At 47.0% G+C, this 14,158-nt stretch overlaps 1 protein-coding gene across 1 annotated transcript; it reads right to left on the reverse strand.

Annotated features, from left to right (window-relative positions):
- Window positions 1-12,391: 12,391 nt before the first annotated feature.
- LOC109785237 (uncharacterized) lies at window positions 12,392-13,619 on the reverse strand. The gene is made up of 4 exons (XM_020343844.1): window positions 13,515-13,619; window positions 13,012-13,425; window positions 12,735-12,932; window positions 12,392-12,637 (listed from the first exon to the last, which is right to left on the reverse strand). The coding sequence occupies exons 1-4, from the start codon at window positions 13,617-13,619 to the stop codon at window positions 12,392-12,394; spliced, it is 963 nt and encodes a 320-aa protein (XP_020199433.1).
- Window positions 13,620-14,158: the final 539 nt, after the last annotated feature.

Raw genomic sequence — 14,158 nt, forward strand, 5'->3', positions numbered from 1 at the left:
TATGATAATTCTTTCTGCTATTAAAGTTTCTATCAAAAAAAGTTCTTTATGAAAATTCTTTTTGCTTTTAATGATTAAAAATAAAAAAGAGGCGCAATGCGCGTTGATTTGCTTCAAGCCTTTCGGAATAGTGTAGACTGCACTGCACATAGCTCGATGCAGTCTACCTTATTCCTCGAGGCTTGAAGCTAAGCAACGTGAGCATTGCGCCTCTTCTTCATCGCCTCTGCACTCAGGGCTTATAAACCGCTCCTAGTGCCTCTCAGCTAGCGAGGTGGGACTAAAAAACTGCTTAGCTAGTAAGAAACTCTAGTACCGGTTCGTGCCACGAACAGGTACTAAAGGTGCTCGTGGGGCCACAGCCTCATTAGTACCGGTTCGTGGCACCAACAGAGACCAAAGGGTGGAATTGGTCCCGGTTCGTGCCACCAACCGGGACCAATGGCCTTGCACAGCGGCGTGGTGGTGAGTTTAGTCCCACCTCGCTAGCTAAGAGAGAGCCGCACCTGTTTATAAGGTGCGGTGCTCCTGAGCTGTCGAGCTCCTCTCTAAAGCAGGCTTACGGGCCTAACCTCTCTGCACTCAGGGCTTATAAAGCATTTCAAATGAACTCTGAAAAGGTTGAAAGTTGGCATGGTATCATCATTTCATCCACATAGCATGTGCAAGAAACTTGAGAGGGTTACGGCAAAAACTAGATGCACTTCTTGTACAAAACGGACAATGGTATCATACTCGTCTATTACAAAGTTGGCATGCTATCATCATAATAGTTGCGGGAGAAAGTCTTCACTTTTTCTTCGCTTGTGTCATTTGCTTATTGCGCCGTAACCATGGATAATCTTCATCGTTTATCAGGATGCTTGGGTCAGCCTTGACTTTGAAGGGAGGAATTTCATGAAACTTTTCATAATCTTCAGACATGTCTGTCTTGCCCTCCACTCCCACAATGTCCCTTTTTCCTGAAAGAACTATGTGCCGCTTTGGCTCATCGTATGATGTATTCGCTTCCTTATCTTTTCTTTTCCTCGGTCTGGTAGATATGTCCTTCACATAGATAACCTGTGCCACATCATTGGCTAGGACGAATGGTTCGTCAGTGTACCCAAGATTGTTCAGATCCACTGTTGTCATTCCGTACTGTGGGTCTACCTGTACCCCGCCTCCTGACAGATTGACCCATTTGCACTTAAACAAAGGGACCTTAAAATCATGTCCGTAGTCAAGTTCCCATATGTCTATTATGTAACCATAATATGTGTCCTTTCCCCTCTCGGTTGCTGCATCAAAGCGGACACCGCTGTTTTGGTTGGTGCTCTTTTGATCTTGGGCGATCGTGTAAAATGTATTCCCATTTATCTCGTATCCTTTGTAAGTCAATACAGTCGAAGATGGTCCCCTGGCCAACGAGTACAACTCATCACAAACAGTGGTGTCACCTCTGAGACGTGTTTCCAACCAACTGCTGAAAGTCCTGATGTGTTCACATGTAATCCAGTCGTCACACTGCTCCGGGTGTTTGGAGCGCAGACTATTCTTGTGTTCATCGACATACGGGGTCACCAAGGTAGAGTTCTGTAGAACTGTGTAGTGTGCGTCAGACCAAGAATATCCGTCCCTGCATATTATTGAGTTCCCCCCTCCAAGCGTGCCTTTTCCAGTCAGTCTCCCCTCATACCACGATTTAGGGAGACCTATCTTCTTAAGGCCAGGAATGAAGTCAACACAAAACCCAATGACATCCTCTGTTTGATGGCCCATGGAGATGCTTCCTTCTGGCCTAGCGCGGTTACGGACATATTTCTTTAGGACTCCCATGAACCTCTCAAAGGGGAACATATTGTGTAGAAATACGGGCCCCAGAATGACAATCTCGTCGACTAGATGAACTAGGACGTGCGTCATGATATTGAAGAAGGATGGTGGGAACACCAACTCGAAACTGACAAGACATTGCGCCACATCACTCCTTAGCCTTGGTATGATTTCTGGATCGATCACCTTCTGAGAGATTGCATTGAGGAATGCACATAGCTTCACAATGGCTAATCGGACGTTTTCCGGTAGAAGCCCCCTCAATGCAACCGGAAGCAGTTGCGTCATAATCACGTGGCAGTCATGAGACTTTAGGTTCTGGAACTTTTTCTCTGGCATATTTATTATTCCCTTTATATTCGACGAGAAGCCAGTCGGGACCTTCATACTGAGCAGGCATTCAAAGAAGATTTCTTTCTCTTCTTTCGTAAGAGCGTAGCTGGCAGGACCTTCATATTGCTTCGGAGGCATGCCGTCTTTTTCGTGCAAACGTTGCACGTCCTCCCGTGCCTCAGGTGTATCTTTTGTCTTTCCATACACGCCCAAGAAGCCTAGCAGGTTCACGCAAAGGTTCTTCGTCACGTGCATCACATCGATTGAAGAGCGGACCTCTAGCTCTTTCCAGTAGGGTAGGTCCCAAAATATAGATTTCTTCTTCCACATGGGTGCGTGTCCCTCAACGTCATTCGGAACAGCTAGTCCGCCGGGACCCTTTCCAAAGATTACGTGTAAATCATTGACCATAGCAAGTACGTGATCACCGGTACGCATGGCGGGCTTCTTCCGGTGATCTGCCTCGCCTTTGAAATGCTTGCCTTTCTTTCGACATTGATGGTTGGTCGGAAGAAATCGACGATGGCCCAGGTACACATTCTTCCTGCTTTTGTCCAGGTATATACTTTCAGTGTCATCTAAACAGTGCGTGCATGCGTGGTATCCCTTGTTTGTCTGTCCTGAAAGGTTACTGAGAGCGGGCCAATCGTTGATGGTTACAAACAGCAACGCGTGCAGGTTAAATTCTTCCTGTTTGTGCTCATCCCACGTACATACACCGTTTCCATTCCACAGCTGTAAAAGTTCTTCAACTAATGGCCTTAGGTACACATCAATGTCGTTGCCGGGTTGCTTAGGGCCTTGGATGAGAACCGGCATCATAATGAACTTCCGCTTCATGCACATCCAAGGAGGAAGGTTATACATACATAGAGTCACGGGCCAGGTGCTGTGATTGCTGCTCTGCTCCCCGAAAGGATTAACGCCATCCGCGCTTAAACCAAACCATACGTTCCTTGGGTCAGCTGCAAACTCAGCCCAGTACTTTCTCTCGATTTTTCTCCACTGCGACCCGTCAGCGGGTGCTCTCAACTTCCCGTCTTTCTTACGGTCCTCACTGTGCCATCGCATCAACTTGGCATGCTCTTCGTTTCTGAACAGACGTTTCAACCGTGGTATTATAGGAGCATACCACATCACCTTCGCAGGAACCCTCTTCCTGGGGGGCTCGCCATCAACATCACCAGGGTCATCTCGTCTGATCTTATACCGCAATGCACCGCATACCGGGCATGCGTTCAGATCCTTGTACGCACCGCGGTAGAGGATGCCGTCATTAGGGCATGCATGTATCTTCTGCACCTCCAATCCTAGAGGGCATACGACCTTCTTTGCTGCGTATGTACTGTCGGGCAATTCGTTATCCTTTGGAAGCTTCTTCTTCAATATTTTCAATAGCTTCTCAAATCCTTTGTCAGGCACAGCATTCTCTGCCTTCCACTGCAGCAATTCCAGTACGGTACCGAGCTTTGTGTTGCCATCTTCGCAATTGGGGTAGAACCCTTTTTTGTGATCCTCTAACATGCGATCGAACTTCAGCTTCTCCTTTTGACTTTCGCATTGCGTCCTTGCATCGACAATGACCCGGCGGAGATCATCATCATCGGGCACTGGTTCCTCTTCATTTTCAGCAGCTTCCCCCCTTGCAGCATCATTGGGCACATCGTCTGGTTCCTCTTGATCTTCAGCAGCTTCCCCCGTTGCAGCATCACCGTATTCAGGGGGCACATAGTTTTCATCGTCCTCTTCTTCTTCGCCGTCTTCCATCATAACCCCCATTTCTCCGTGCCTCATCCAAACATTATAGTGTGGCATGAAACCCTTGTAAAGCAGGTGGGCATGAAGGATTTTCCGGTCAGAGTAAGACTTCGTATTCCCACATGTAGGGCATGGACAACACATAAAACCATTCTGCTTGTTTGCCTCAGCCACTTCGAGAAAATCATGCACGCCCTTAATGTACTCGGAGGTGTGTCTGTCACCGTACATCCATTGCCGGTTCATCTGCGTGCATTATATATAATTAAGTGTGTCAAAAACCATTACAGAACATCATGAATAGATAATTAAGTGACCAAATTAATAGAAGTTCATCATCACATTAGAACCAAAGTACATCCATAGTTCTCATCTAACAACATATATATAGCTCTCCAGAGCATCTAATTAATTAAACCATACATTGAAACTATGTAAAACATTTCAATGTGAAAACAAATGCGATCATAATCGCAACCAAGGTAACAATTGATCCAACGGCATAATGATACCAAGCCTCGGTATGAATGGCATATTTTCTAATCTTTCTAATCTTCAAGCGCATTGCATCCATCTTGATCTTGTGATCATCGACGACATCCGCAACATGCAACTCCAATATCATCTTCTCCTCCTCAATTTTTTTTATTTTTTCCTTCAAGTAATTGTTTTCTTCTTCAACTAAATTTAACCTCTCGACAATAGGGTCGGTTAGAATTTCCGGTTCAACCACCTCCTAGATAAATAAAATCTATGTCACGCTGGTCGGTATATTTGTCATAAACAATAAATGAATCAAATAGTTATAAAAAGATAATATATACCACATCCGAATCATAGACAGGACGAGGGCCGACGGGGGCGGATACCAAAACCATCGCACTATGTAATAAGAAGGAATAAAATAGTAAGAAAATTAGACAAGTATCTATCTAAAGTAAGAATTTTTTTCTTTCAAAAAGAAGATAAGAACAAGAGGCTCACCACGGTGTTGCCGGCGACGAGATCAGCGCAGGCGGTCGGCGGCGATGAAGACGGGAATGGGACGTGACGGGCCGCTAAACCTAGACAAATCTCGAGGAAAATGGAGCTTTGAGGTCGAGCTTCGAGAGGACAAAGCTTAACTAGTGTGGCTCGGGCATTTCATCGAACACCTCATGTGCATAGGAGGTGAGCTAGAGCACCACAAAGCCCTCCCCTCGCCGGCCAGGGAAAAACAGAGCACTGGAGTGCTCTGCTCGCGGGCGAGGGGTATATATAGGCACCTCATTGGTCCCGGTTCGTGGCATGAACCGGTACTAAATCCGGGCCTTCTATCCCGGTTCATGCCAAGAACCAGGACAAATGGTTGTGGGCCAGGAGCGAGGACCATTAGTCCCGGTTCGTGGCTTGAATCGGGACAAATGGTTCCATACGAACCGGGACCAATGCCCACGAGGCCCCGGCCGGCCCCCTGGGCTCACGAACCGGGACGAATGCCCCCATGGGTCCCGGTTCGTGACTGAACCGGGGCTAATGTGAAAACTGCCCTGTGACCTATGCCCTGTTTTCTACTAGTGATCCACCAAAGGGGGGCACCTGGGTGGCCCCGCAGACCCTGAAACCAAGGCTATAAAATCCTATATTTCCAAAAAAATCAGGGAGAAAGAATTATCACGATCCACGAGACGGAGCCGCTGACACCTCCTGTTCTTCATCGGGAGGCCAGATCTGGAGTCTGTTTGGGGCTCTGAAGAGGGCGGTCTTCGTTCTTCATCATCACCAACCCTTCTCCATCGCCAATTCCATGATGCTCCCCACCGGGAGTGAGTAATTTCTTCGTAGGCTCGCTGGTCGGTGAGGAGTTCGATGAGATTCATCATGTAATCGAGTTAGTTTTGTTAGGGCCTGATCCCTAGTACCCACTATGTTCTAAGGTTGATGTTGCTATGACTTTTCCATGCTTAATGCTTGTCACTTTGGGCCCGCGTGCCATGATTACAGATCTGAACCATTTATGGTATCACCATTATATCCATGTTCTAGATCCGATCTTGCAAGTTATAGTTACCTACTACGTGTTATGATCCGGCAACCCCGGAGTGGCAATAGTCGGGACCACTCCCGGTGATGACCGTAGTTTGAGGAGTTCATGTATTCACCGTGTGTTAATGTTTTGTTCCGATTCTCTATTAAAAGGAGGCCTTAATATCCCTTAGTTTCCTTATAGACCCCGCTGCCACGGGTGGGTAGGACAAAAGATGTCATGAAAGTTCTTTCCGTAAGCACGTATGACTATTTACGGAATACATGCCTACATTATATTGATGAACTGGAGCTAGTGTCGTATCGCCCTAGGTTATAACTGTCTCATGATGAATATCATCCAACAAGTCACCGATCCAATGCCTACGAATTTATCTTATATTGTTCTTGCTAAGTTACTACTGCTATCCTTACTGTTGCACTTGCTACAAAACTACTGCTATCGCTGTTACCGTTACTATTACTGTTGTCACTACTATCAAAACTATCATATTACTTTACTACTGATCACGTTGCTGCAGATAATTAAAGCCCGGGTGCCAATTAATCTACTGGGCCTAGTGATAGATTCCTGATGATTATGCATTGCGTAAAATGCAAATTGTGATGCTTAGTGGGGTAGTATTGTAGCAGTGGTCCTATTTTACGTGACAAATTCTTGATACTCATGGTGTAATACGTCTGGTGTATGTAAGATCAAATTCATTCCATCGTTTGAGTAATATTAAAATATCAATTATATGATGCATTCAGTAAAAAAGTGTCACTGTGTTGGTATGTATATATGGTACACCGTTAAACATAGAAGAACATCCTTTCACTCCTAACCCGACCTATGCCATCGAATCTGGGTCGACCGGCCCACTGAACATCTACTACTTGCCTTTGAAGACCCTCTTCAAAGAGTACTATACAAAGCTGATGGGTTGGGCCCTTATTACCAGGATTTCCCTTTATTACCAACCAATCGAGCTACAAGCAAGATGCATGCTACTATGATAACATGATGCGCCGGCCCACTCCTCTTCTAACGAATAACAAACATCACGTAAAAAAACAAGATGTCCTAAAAAACTAACAAAAACAAGAGCCTCTATATGCAGAGACGTTGATAGGAGATATTTGAGATCATCAGTTGTTGTGCATGCGTAGACCGTTCCCGGGAATTCAGCGCTGAACCTCGACCTCAACCTACACGAGGATCAGTGATACTAGACGCATCAGATGTGGTTTGTGAGCAGCTCTCAGCAAGTTCTCTCCTTAATCTGGAAGACGGGCGGAAATTGTTTCAAGAGGTGACAACAATGTAGAAGTTATACTAGACATAGAGGACCTTTAACCTATTCCTTATAAACGGCTTGACGAGGATAAATTCATGTTTTGTCGCGTAACGTGCACCTAACCGAACCCTTATAACACTACGCGCGACCGCGGTGGCCATGACTCTTAAATATATACGGCTGCCCACACTCAGAGTAACAATCCCCCACGCCCCACTTGTCCACCATTTCTATTCCGTCGCCGCCCAACCCCGTTCCCCCTGGTGCATGCTCACGCACATCCACATCCACTCTGACACCGTCCCGCCGCCAAAATGGCCGAATCCCACCACCGCCGCTCCCCGCCTCCGATCAGAAGTGCGGATCAACATCACCATGAGCCGCCCTCAGCCCGTGGTTGCGATAAAGCGTCCTCCTCCCGCGGCGGCGCTTCCCGCTTCCCGACCTCCCACTGACACCGCCACCGTAGAGGAAATACCTTGGCGTGCGGCAGCGGGCCTCGGGGACGTGGGTAGTAGAGATCACCGACTATGAAACACACGAGAATATTTGGATTGGATCTTTAGAATCGGCGGTGCGCGTAGCACAGGAACACGCCATAAGATTGGTGCGCCTCCATGGCGCCAATGCCCAGCGCAACTTCCCCAATGGCCAGCCAGTGTTAATGCCTATGGACCCTCGTATGGACACCACACGGAAGATGTGGGAAGACGAGGAGGCATGTGAGCACCTCAAGGCGGAGCAAGCTGGCGAGGCGTACATGGTGAAGCTACGTCACCTATACCAGGAGTGCGTCGAGTAGGATTGCCGGGTTGTATGAGGTATACAAGTCTGAGGTAACGGCGGTCATCGATCTTTGCTCCTGCAACGGCGACGTAGATAGCGACGGTTTGGTGGTGGCAACGGAGCAGGTCATGGCGGTGCCAACGGAGTGGGCGAGGATGCCTTGACTTAATCGGACTGGGATAGGTTGATGAACTAGAGCACTAGTAAGTAGTTTTTTTTTTAGTTTTTATGCAACCTAATTTAAATTTCTTTTAAGTTATGTAAAATAGTTTATGCAACTGGTTGTGTCGAGTTCAAATCAAGATTGATGTAGTTGTATGAATCAAATTTACATAGAATTTGTGTTCAATTATTTAAGGAGTTCAGTTTAGGACTTCGGTTAGAAGCGACACCTTTTTAGAGGAGCAGATATACTTGTCCGTTTCCTCTCGGACGCCGATAAGTGCCATACGTGTGGGCGTTAGAAAGTCTGCCCACACATTTTATGTGGTGTATAAGAGGAACAGTCCACACACCTACGTGTGGGCAAAATAAGTAATGGCCACACACCTTTTTTTCCCTCCCGGTCCCTCTCACACGCGTGCGTGTGGGCGAAATAGATAACGCCCACACGCCCCGTACGTCAGGCCTTGTACCTCGTTGTCCCGCACGCCTCGGGTGACAGTCACCGCACGCCCGCAGTTGCCATGGTTCAGACCCTCATCATGTTCGTTTAACTGCAGTTGCCATGTCGCTGAACTACGGTTGCCATGTCGGACAACTACAGTTGCCATGGTTGCTCAACTGCAGTTGCCATCTAATGTCAAAAGTTCCAGATGCCATTTTTGGGCAACTGCGGTTGTTGCCATGTATGGTCTGGTTTACCACTAGGCAGTTGCCATGTATGGTCTGGTTTACTACAGTTGCCATGATTTGAAAACCTTAGGAGTTGCCACCTACTAACACTAGGCAGTTGCCGTGTAGTGCTACAAAAAGACATGGCAAAACAACATGTTCGGGTAAAAAAAAAGAGTTGCCATCTGCTTACAAGCACACTAGGGCAGTTGCCGTGTACCCTGCAAAAATACATGTCAACTGACATGTTCGGCTAAAAAAAAGAGAGAGTTGCCACCTGCTTATAAAGCACACTAGGGCAGTTGCCATGTGCATTGCAAAACACATGGCAAGTGGCAACTTGGGTGTGGGAGATGAGACGGGCGTGTGGGCGAGATGGCAAATGCCCACACACCAGCCCTTGTGCGTGAGTGGAAAGTGGCGTGTGGGCGAACTGCTGAACGCCCACACACCAGCCCCTCCCGTGTGGTGAAACATATGTGTGGGCGACCGGGTGAATGCCCACACACCAGCCCAGTCCGACGTGGCACTAGAAACATGCCAAGATTCGTGCGTTAACAAACGGGCGCGGATCCACGCGTGTGGGCGAGATGCAAACGCCCACACGTGTGGGCGTTTGACTTTTCGTTCCTCTAAATTATAGAGGATCAGTTAGACATGCTTTTACGGGTTGTTTTGTAAGAGATTGACATGTCCTCTTCCCCACTAATCTTCCTCCCTCTAATTTTAACTATGCCCCTCTCTCCCGAAGGATAATTACCGAAGGAAGGATGTCTAACAAGTCTACTTTCTTGTGAGGGAGAACTCTACTTAATTTTATACATTAACTGGGATGTTCAAAGGACAGCTTACAATAACATGTGCAATACCAAGCCCAACAAGGCGGCCAACACTAAGCTCTAGAGCATACTTAATTAGCTAATCTATTAGAATCATGACTTCTTACCTCATGCACAAACGTAAATTACACCCTTTTTTTTTTTTGCGAGGGAAACGTAAATTACCCCTTAGCTTGCTCTGTGATCTCTAATATAATAATCACATGGGTACCTCCTGTTCTTTCATGCACAACGATGACTCTAAAGAGGGATCATTTTCAAACCCTAATTAAGATTATTCTTCACACTAAGTAACATACAATCAGGCGAGCCTTGGCTTCCATCGGTTTTCTGAAATTCATTTTTAGTTTTTAAAAAGTTATGCACATAGTTTTTAGTTCCTTTTTGCTTTTTAAAAATTTGCGATTTTTTTTAAATTCACGGGGCACTTTTTATATCTCAATTTTTTTACAAAAAATCGGAAAACGTTTTTTGTAATACATGTGCATTTTAAATCTTCAGAATGTTTCTTTCAATCTGTTCACATTTTCGGAATTTACGTATATTTCAAAAATTCTTGAACGTTGCCGAGTTTGGCATCCATTACGATCCACCAGACCTAACGTCAGGCTGCTTCCCAGGATCAAACCGATGAATATTCAATTTCTTGTCGACCATACATTAAAAATGGACGGATTCAAAGGATCTATGCATATGGATGTACCTTACTGATAACTCAAGGTTTCTTCACGACCTAATCATCAGATACCGCCACGGCGCCGACGTTAAGGATCAGGTGGCACACGATCACTCGTAGTATGATTCAAGGAATGTGTCTGCGCGTACGTACATATATCTGTGGATTGGCCCTCAAGCCATGGCACGGCTGCACGGCCAGGCTCATTTGCACGCTAGCTGCTCCATTCACCGATCAATCAGGGTGGCCTTGCGACGTACGAATGAATAAACCGCATGTGGCGACTATATAAACAAACTATCGTGAGAATACGAGCACCACATCACCACACGACCATCAGCCACAAATCAATATAGACCGTACTCTTCAGCTTGCGCGCTAGCTCCAGTTTTTCATATCAGGTACAAATCATAAGTTGTAAAGTTTCGAGGGCACACAGCCATAGATGTGGCTCCAGCTCGAGTTGTTGTGGTGATGCTGCCGGCGGCCAGCAGTGCGCTGTTGTCTGTGGCCGCAGACACCATAATTGTGCCATCCCCGCAACCGTTCATCTGGCAGAAGGCGCATGCCACATTCTACGGTGGCGCTGACGCCTCCGATACAATGGGTAATTATTCAAGTCACACAACAACATCTATTTTGTGTGTGCATGCCCGCTTCGTCTTCTTCTTTTTTTATATTAACACTTGTGGTGTATATTATATATTGCAGGTGGTGCATGCGGGTATGGCAACCTCTTCTCCGAAGGATACGGGACACGCACGGTGGCTCTAAGCACCGTGTTGTTCAATGATGGCGCCACGTGCGGGTAGTGCTACAAGATCGCATGTGATCGCAAGCGTGCGGACCCGTTGTTTTGCAAGCCTGACGTGACAGTGACCGTCACGGCCATGAACTTCTGCCCTCCCAACGATGCTCTCCCCAATGATAACGGTGGCTGGTGCAACACGCCAAGGCCGCACTTCGACATGGCCCAGCCGGCCTGGGAGAAGATCGGTGTTTATAAAGGTGGCATCATTCCTCATGTACCAAAGGTATATATGTGCTTCTTACCGGTTCAAAAATTAGTCCAAAGTCACCGGAGCCACATAACTTCAACATTTTCTATGCCACTACCATGGACCTTTGGGCAAACATTTGTTAGCAAATTGCAATTCTAGCGAGCAATGTCTGCTGACCAATTAATTTACCAGGGCAAGTGATGGATTTGTAATAATTAGTTGCATAAAGTGCAACTTATGGTGCTTAAACATGTGTGCGCTGATTGTAGCACTGATCTAATTTTACAATTCAATTTGTTCATACTCACTGTGTAATTTGTGTGGTGTATGTAAGGTCCAGTTCATTCTATCGATTGTGTATTATACAAATTCACTTATATGATGCATTATGTAAATAGATTATGTCATTCTGTTGCTATTTATGATAGGCCGCTAACATATAAACACAGAAAACTATCCATGTAGAAAACTGAAATCATGTATTCCTTTTGAACATGTATAGTTTTACTACAACTATTTTAGGAGTAAGAGACTTGAACAGAAGATATACAATTTCTCTGGCCAGGTCCTTTTTCAGCCTATTTTATTTTAGTTTTAGTTCAAGCCTCCTCTTCGAAGAGAAGAACTTTGTAAGTATCAGTTCTTATTCATATAAAAAAAATCAGTTTTTTTACTGATCGATCAAGCTAACTGCCTACTAGTCTTGAAATAGGGTCACACTTTGCTTTATAGATGGAAGCACAAACCAAAGTATACAGAGAATCTCAAATTGATCGCATAAGTCGTATTCAGAGAATTAGGAAACCTTGGGAAAGCGATAGTTTTATTATCATAGAGTCCCTCTTCGATATGCAAATAAGTTTGCTTTCACACCTCCATGGGGAGATTGTGTCGCAAAGAGTTGTCTATAAGAATGAAGAACTCAGTCTTATCTGTCCATCAACCGGCATCAACAAAACAGACGCACTACAAAATTCAGAATCAGGAGTAGTATGCTCATCTCATGTATGCGAAACTTAGATCTGGCATGCACCATGCGCGTGTTCAAGAATTGTCCATCTTCACATAGGTGCCAATCGCGTCGAGGAATTGGCCAGATCGCGCGTGGAAGCCGATGATCTTGCCACCGGGGCCGGCGTGGAGCGCGAATGGCACGCCGTCCTCCTTCCCGTATGACCCGTAGCTGCGAAGGTTGCTGACAAGCGTCAGCGATCTTATCACGACAGTGTCCTTGAATTGGCCGTAGTGGCCATGGACGCTGGTCAGGTACTCGTCCTGCTGCAGACTGAACTGCACGTGCAAAAACCAAAAAGTAGGTTGAACAGAGAGACCAAGAGTCCAACACTAGTCTCGAGATTGTGGAAATTAATGGCGACGTGATACCTACCGGGGCGGGCTTGCCGCCTTCGCCGCCCCACCTGTCGGTCCACGCTTCCTTGCCCTTCCGCTCGTACATGACGGAAATGGCGTCCACGGCGTTGCCATGGCGGATGATGACCTCGACGATTCGGTTGACATCTGACATGCTCGTCTCCCTAACATTGCCACCGATGCCACCGCAAGGACCCATCCTCACCAACGATCCCTGCATGCATGCATAAGCTTCTGCAAATAAATATTAATCAACACGATCAAATTCCCCATGTTATTGGCGTTCATCTTACCATTGTGCTCTTGCCACTATCACAGATCTTCTTCTTCCCGACGTCATCACCGGTGATGGTGACGGTGACGCTCGCCCGTGATGACGGCAGAACCTTGGGCAAAACAAGCTCGTAGCTGCAGTCACCCGGGGGGCCTTGCTGGAGGAGCACGGCCGGCTGCTCCACGGCGGCTGATGATCCGGCACACGTCTTTTGGTGGTCCGCCTTCTCGTGGTAGAGCATCTTGGTGGCGGCGCAGCCGTGTGGGCAGGCGACACGGACGGATTGCAGGACACGCTCCAAGGCCAAGCAGCGGCCGTAGCTCGTCGGGATGAAGCAGCGGCTGAAGCCGGAGTTGACAAAGCACGACCCGCACCTGTCCTTGTCCGGGAGGTCGCCGTGGCAGGTCGAGCACACGACATGGCCGGCCGCGCACTGTGCGTACGTGACAAATTGTGCAAGTTAGAAAAGAACGACCAAGTAGGTGGAGAAACGCTCCAAAGAACGGCAACATATGTGTGTACCTGGAACACCGGAGGTTCGAGGGGACGAAGACATCTTGGGCAATTCAGAGCCTCCGGATCGACGTCCACGGTGATCATCGTCTCGGAAGTGTCGTTCTTCTCCATCGGTCTGCTTGTTTGATCTTGCAGTGGAGTAGTACAGTGCGTGCTTGTGATCGAGTTGATGGGATGAAGGTTAGGGGGAAGGCCGATCGAATATGTATTTATGGTGATGTGGATCGAAGATGGAGAGGCTCTTGCTTCTTTCGTCTTCCACGTGCGACATTAGTGCTGCATGCATGGCATTATATTGGCAGCAGCACTTCCACCAAATTAAAGACGCCGCGGTAATAATTTGTTTTCCTCCTCGATTGATTCCAGATCCAGAAATAAATAAAAGGGACGTGGGAGGCGAGCTCGTGGTTGAGATGGTTCCTTTTTTTCTTCAAATTTTACAACACTCACTCAACTAGCTAGTTAACCCACCCACCCCCCTGCCCCGCCGTTTCAATCAAACGTACAACTTCAAACATCCATCCATGGACGCCAAACCTTTTCTTTTTCCTTCATTTCTTTCTTTCGAGACCACGCGCCCGCCCGTCGGGGGATGATCCTCAGCATATCGTCGCCGTCCGCCACCATCCAGCGACCCTATCGGACCCAAG

This window comes from Aegilops tauschii, chromosome 1 (genome assembly GCF_002575655.3).
Source record: "Aegilops tauschii subsp. strangulata cultivar AL8/78 chromosome 1, Aet v6.0, whole genome shotgun sequence".
NCBI lineage: Eukaryota > Viridiplantae > Streptophyta > Magnoliopsida > Poales > Poaceae > Aegilops > Aegilops tauschii.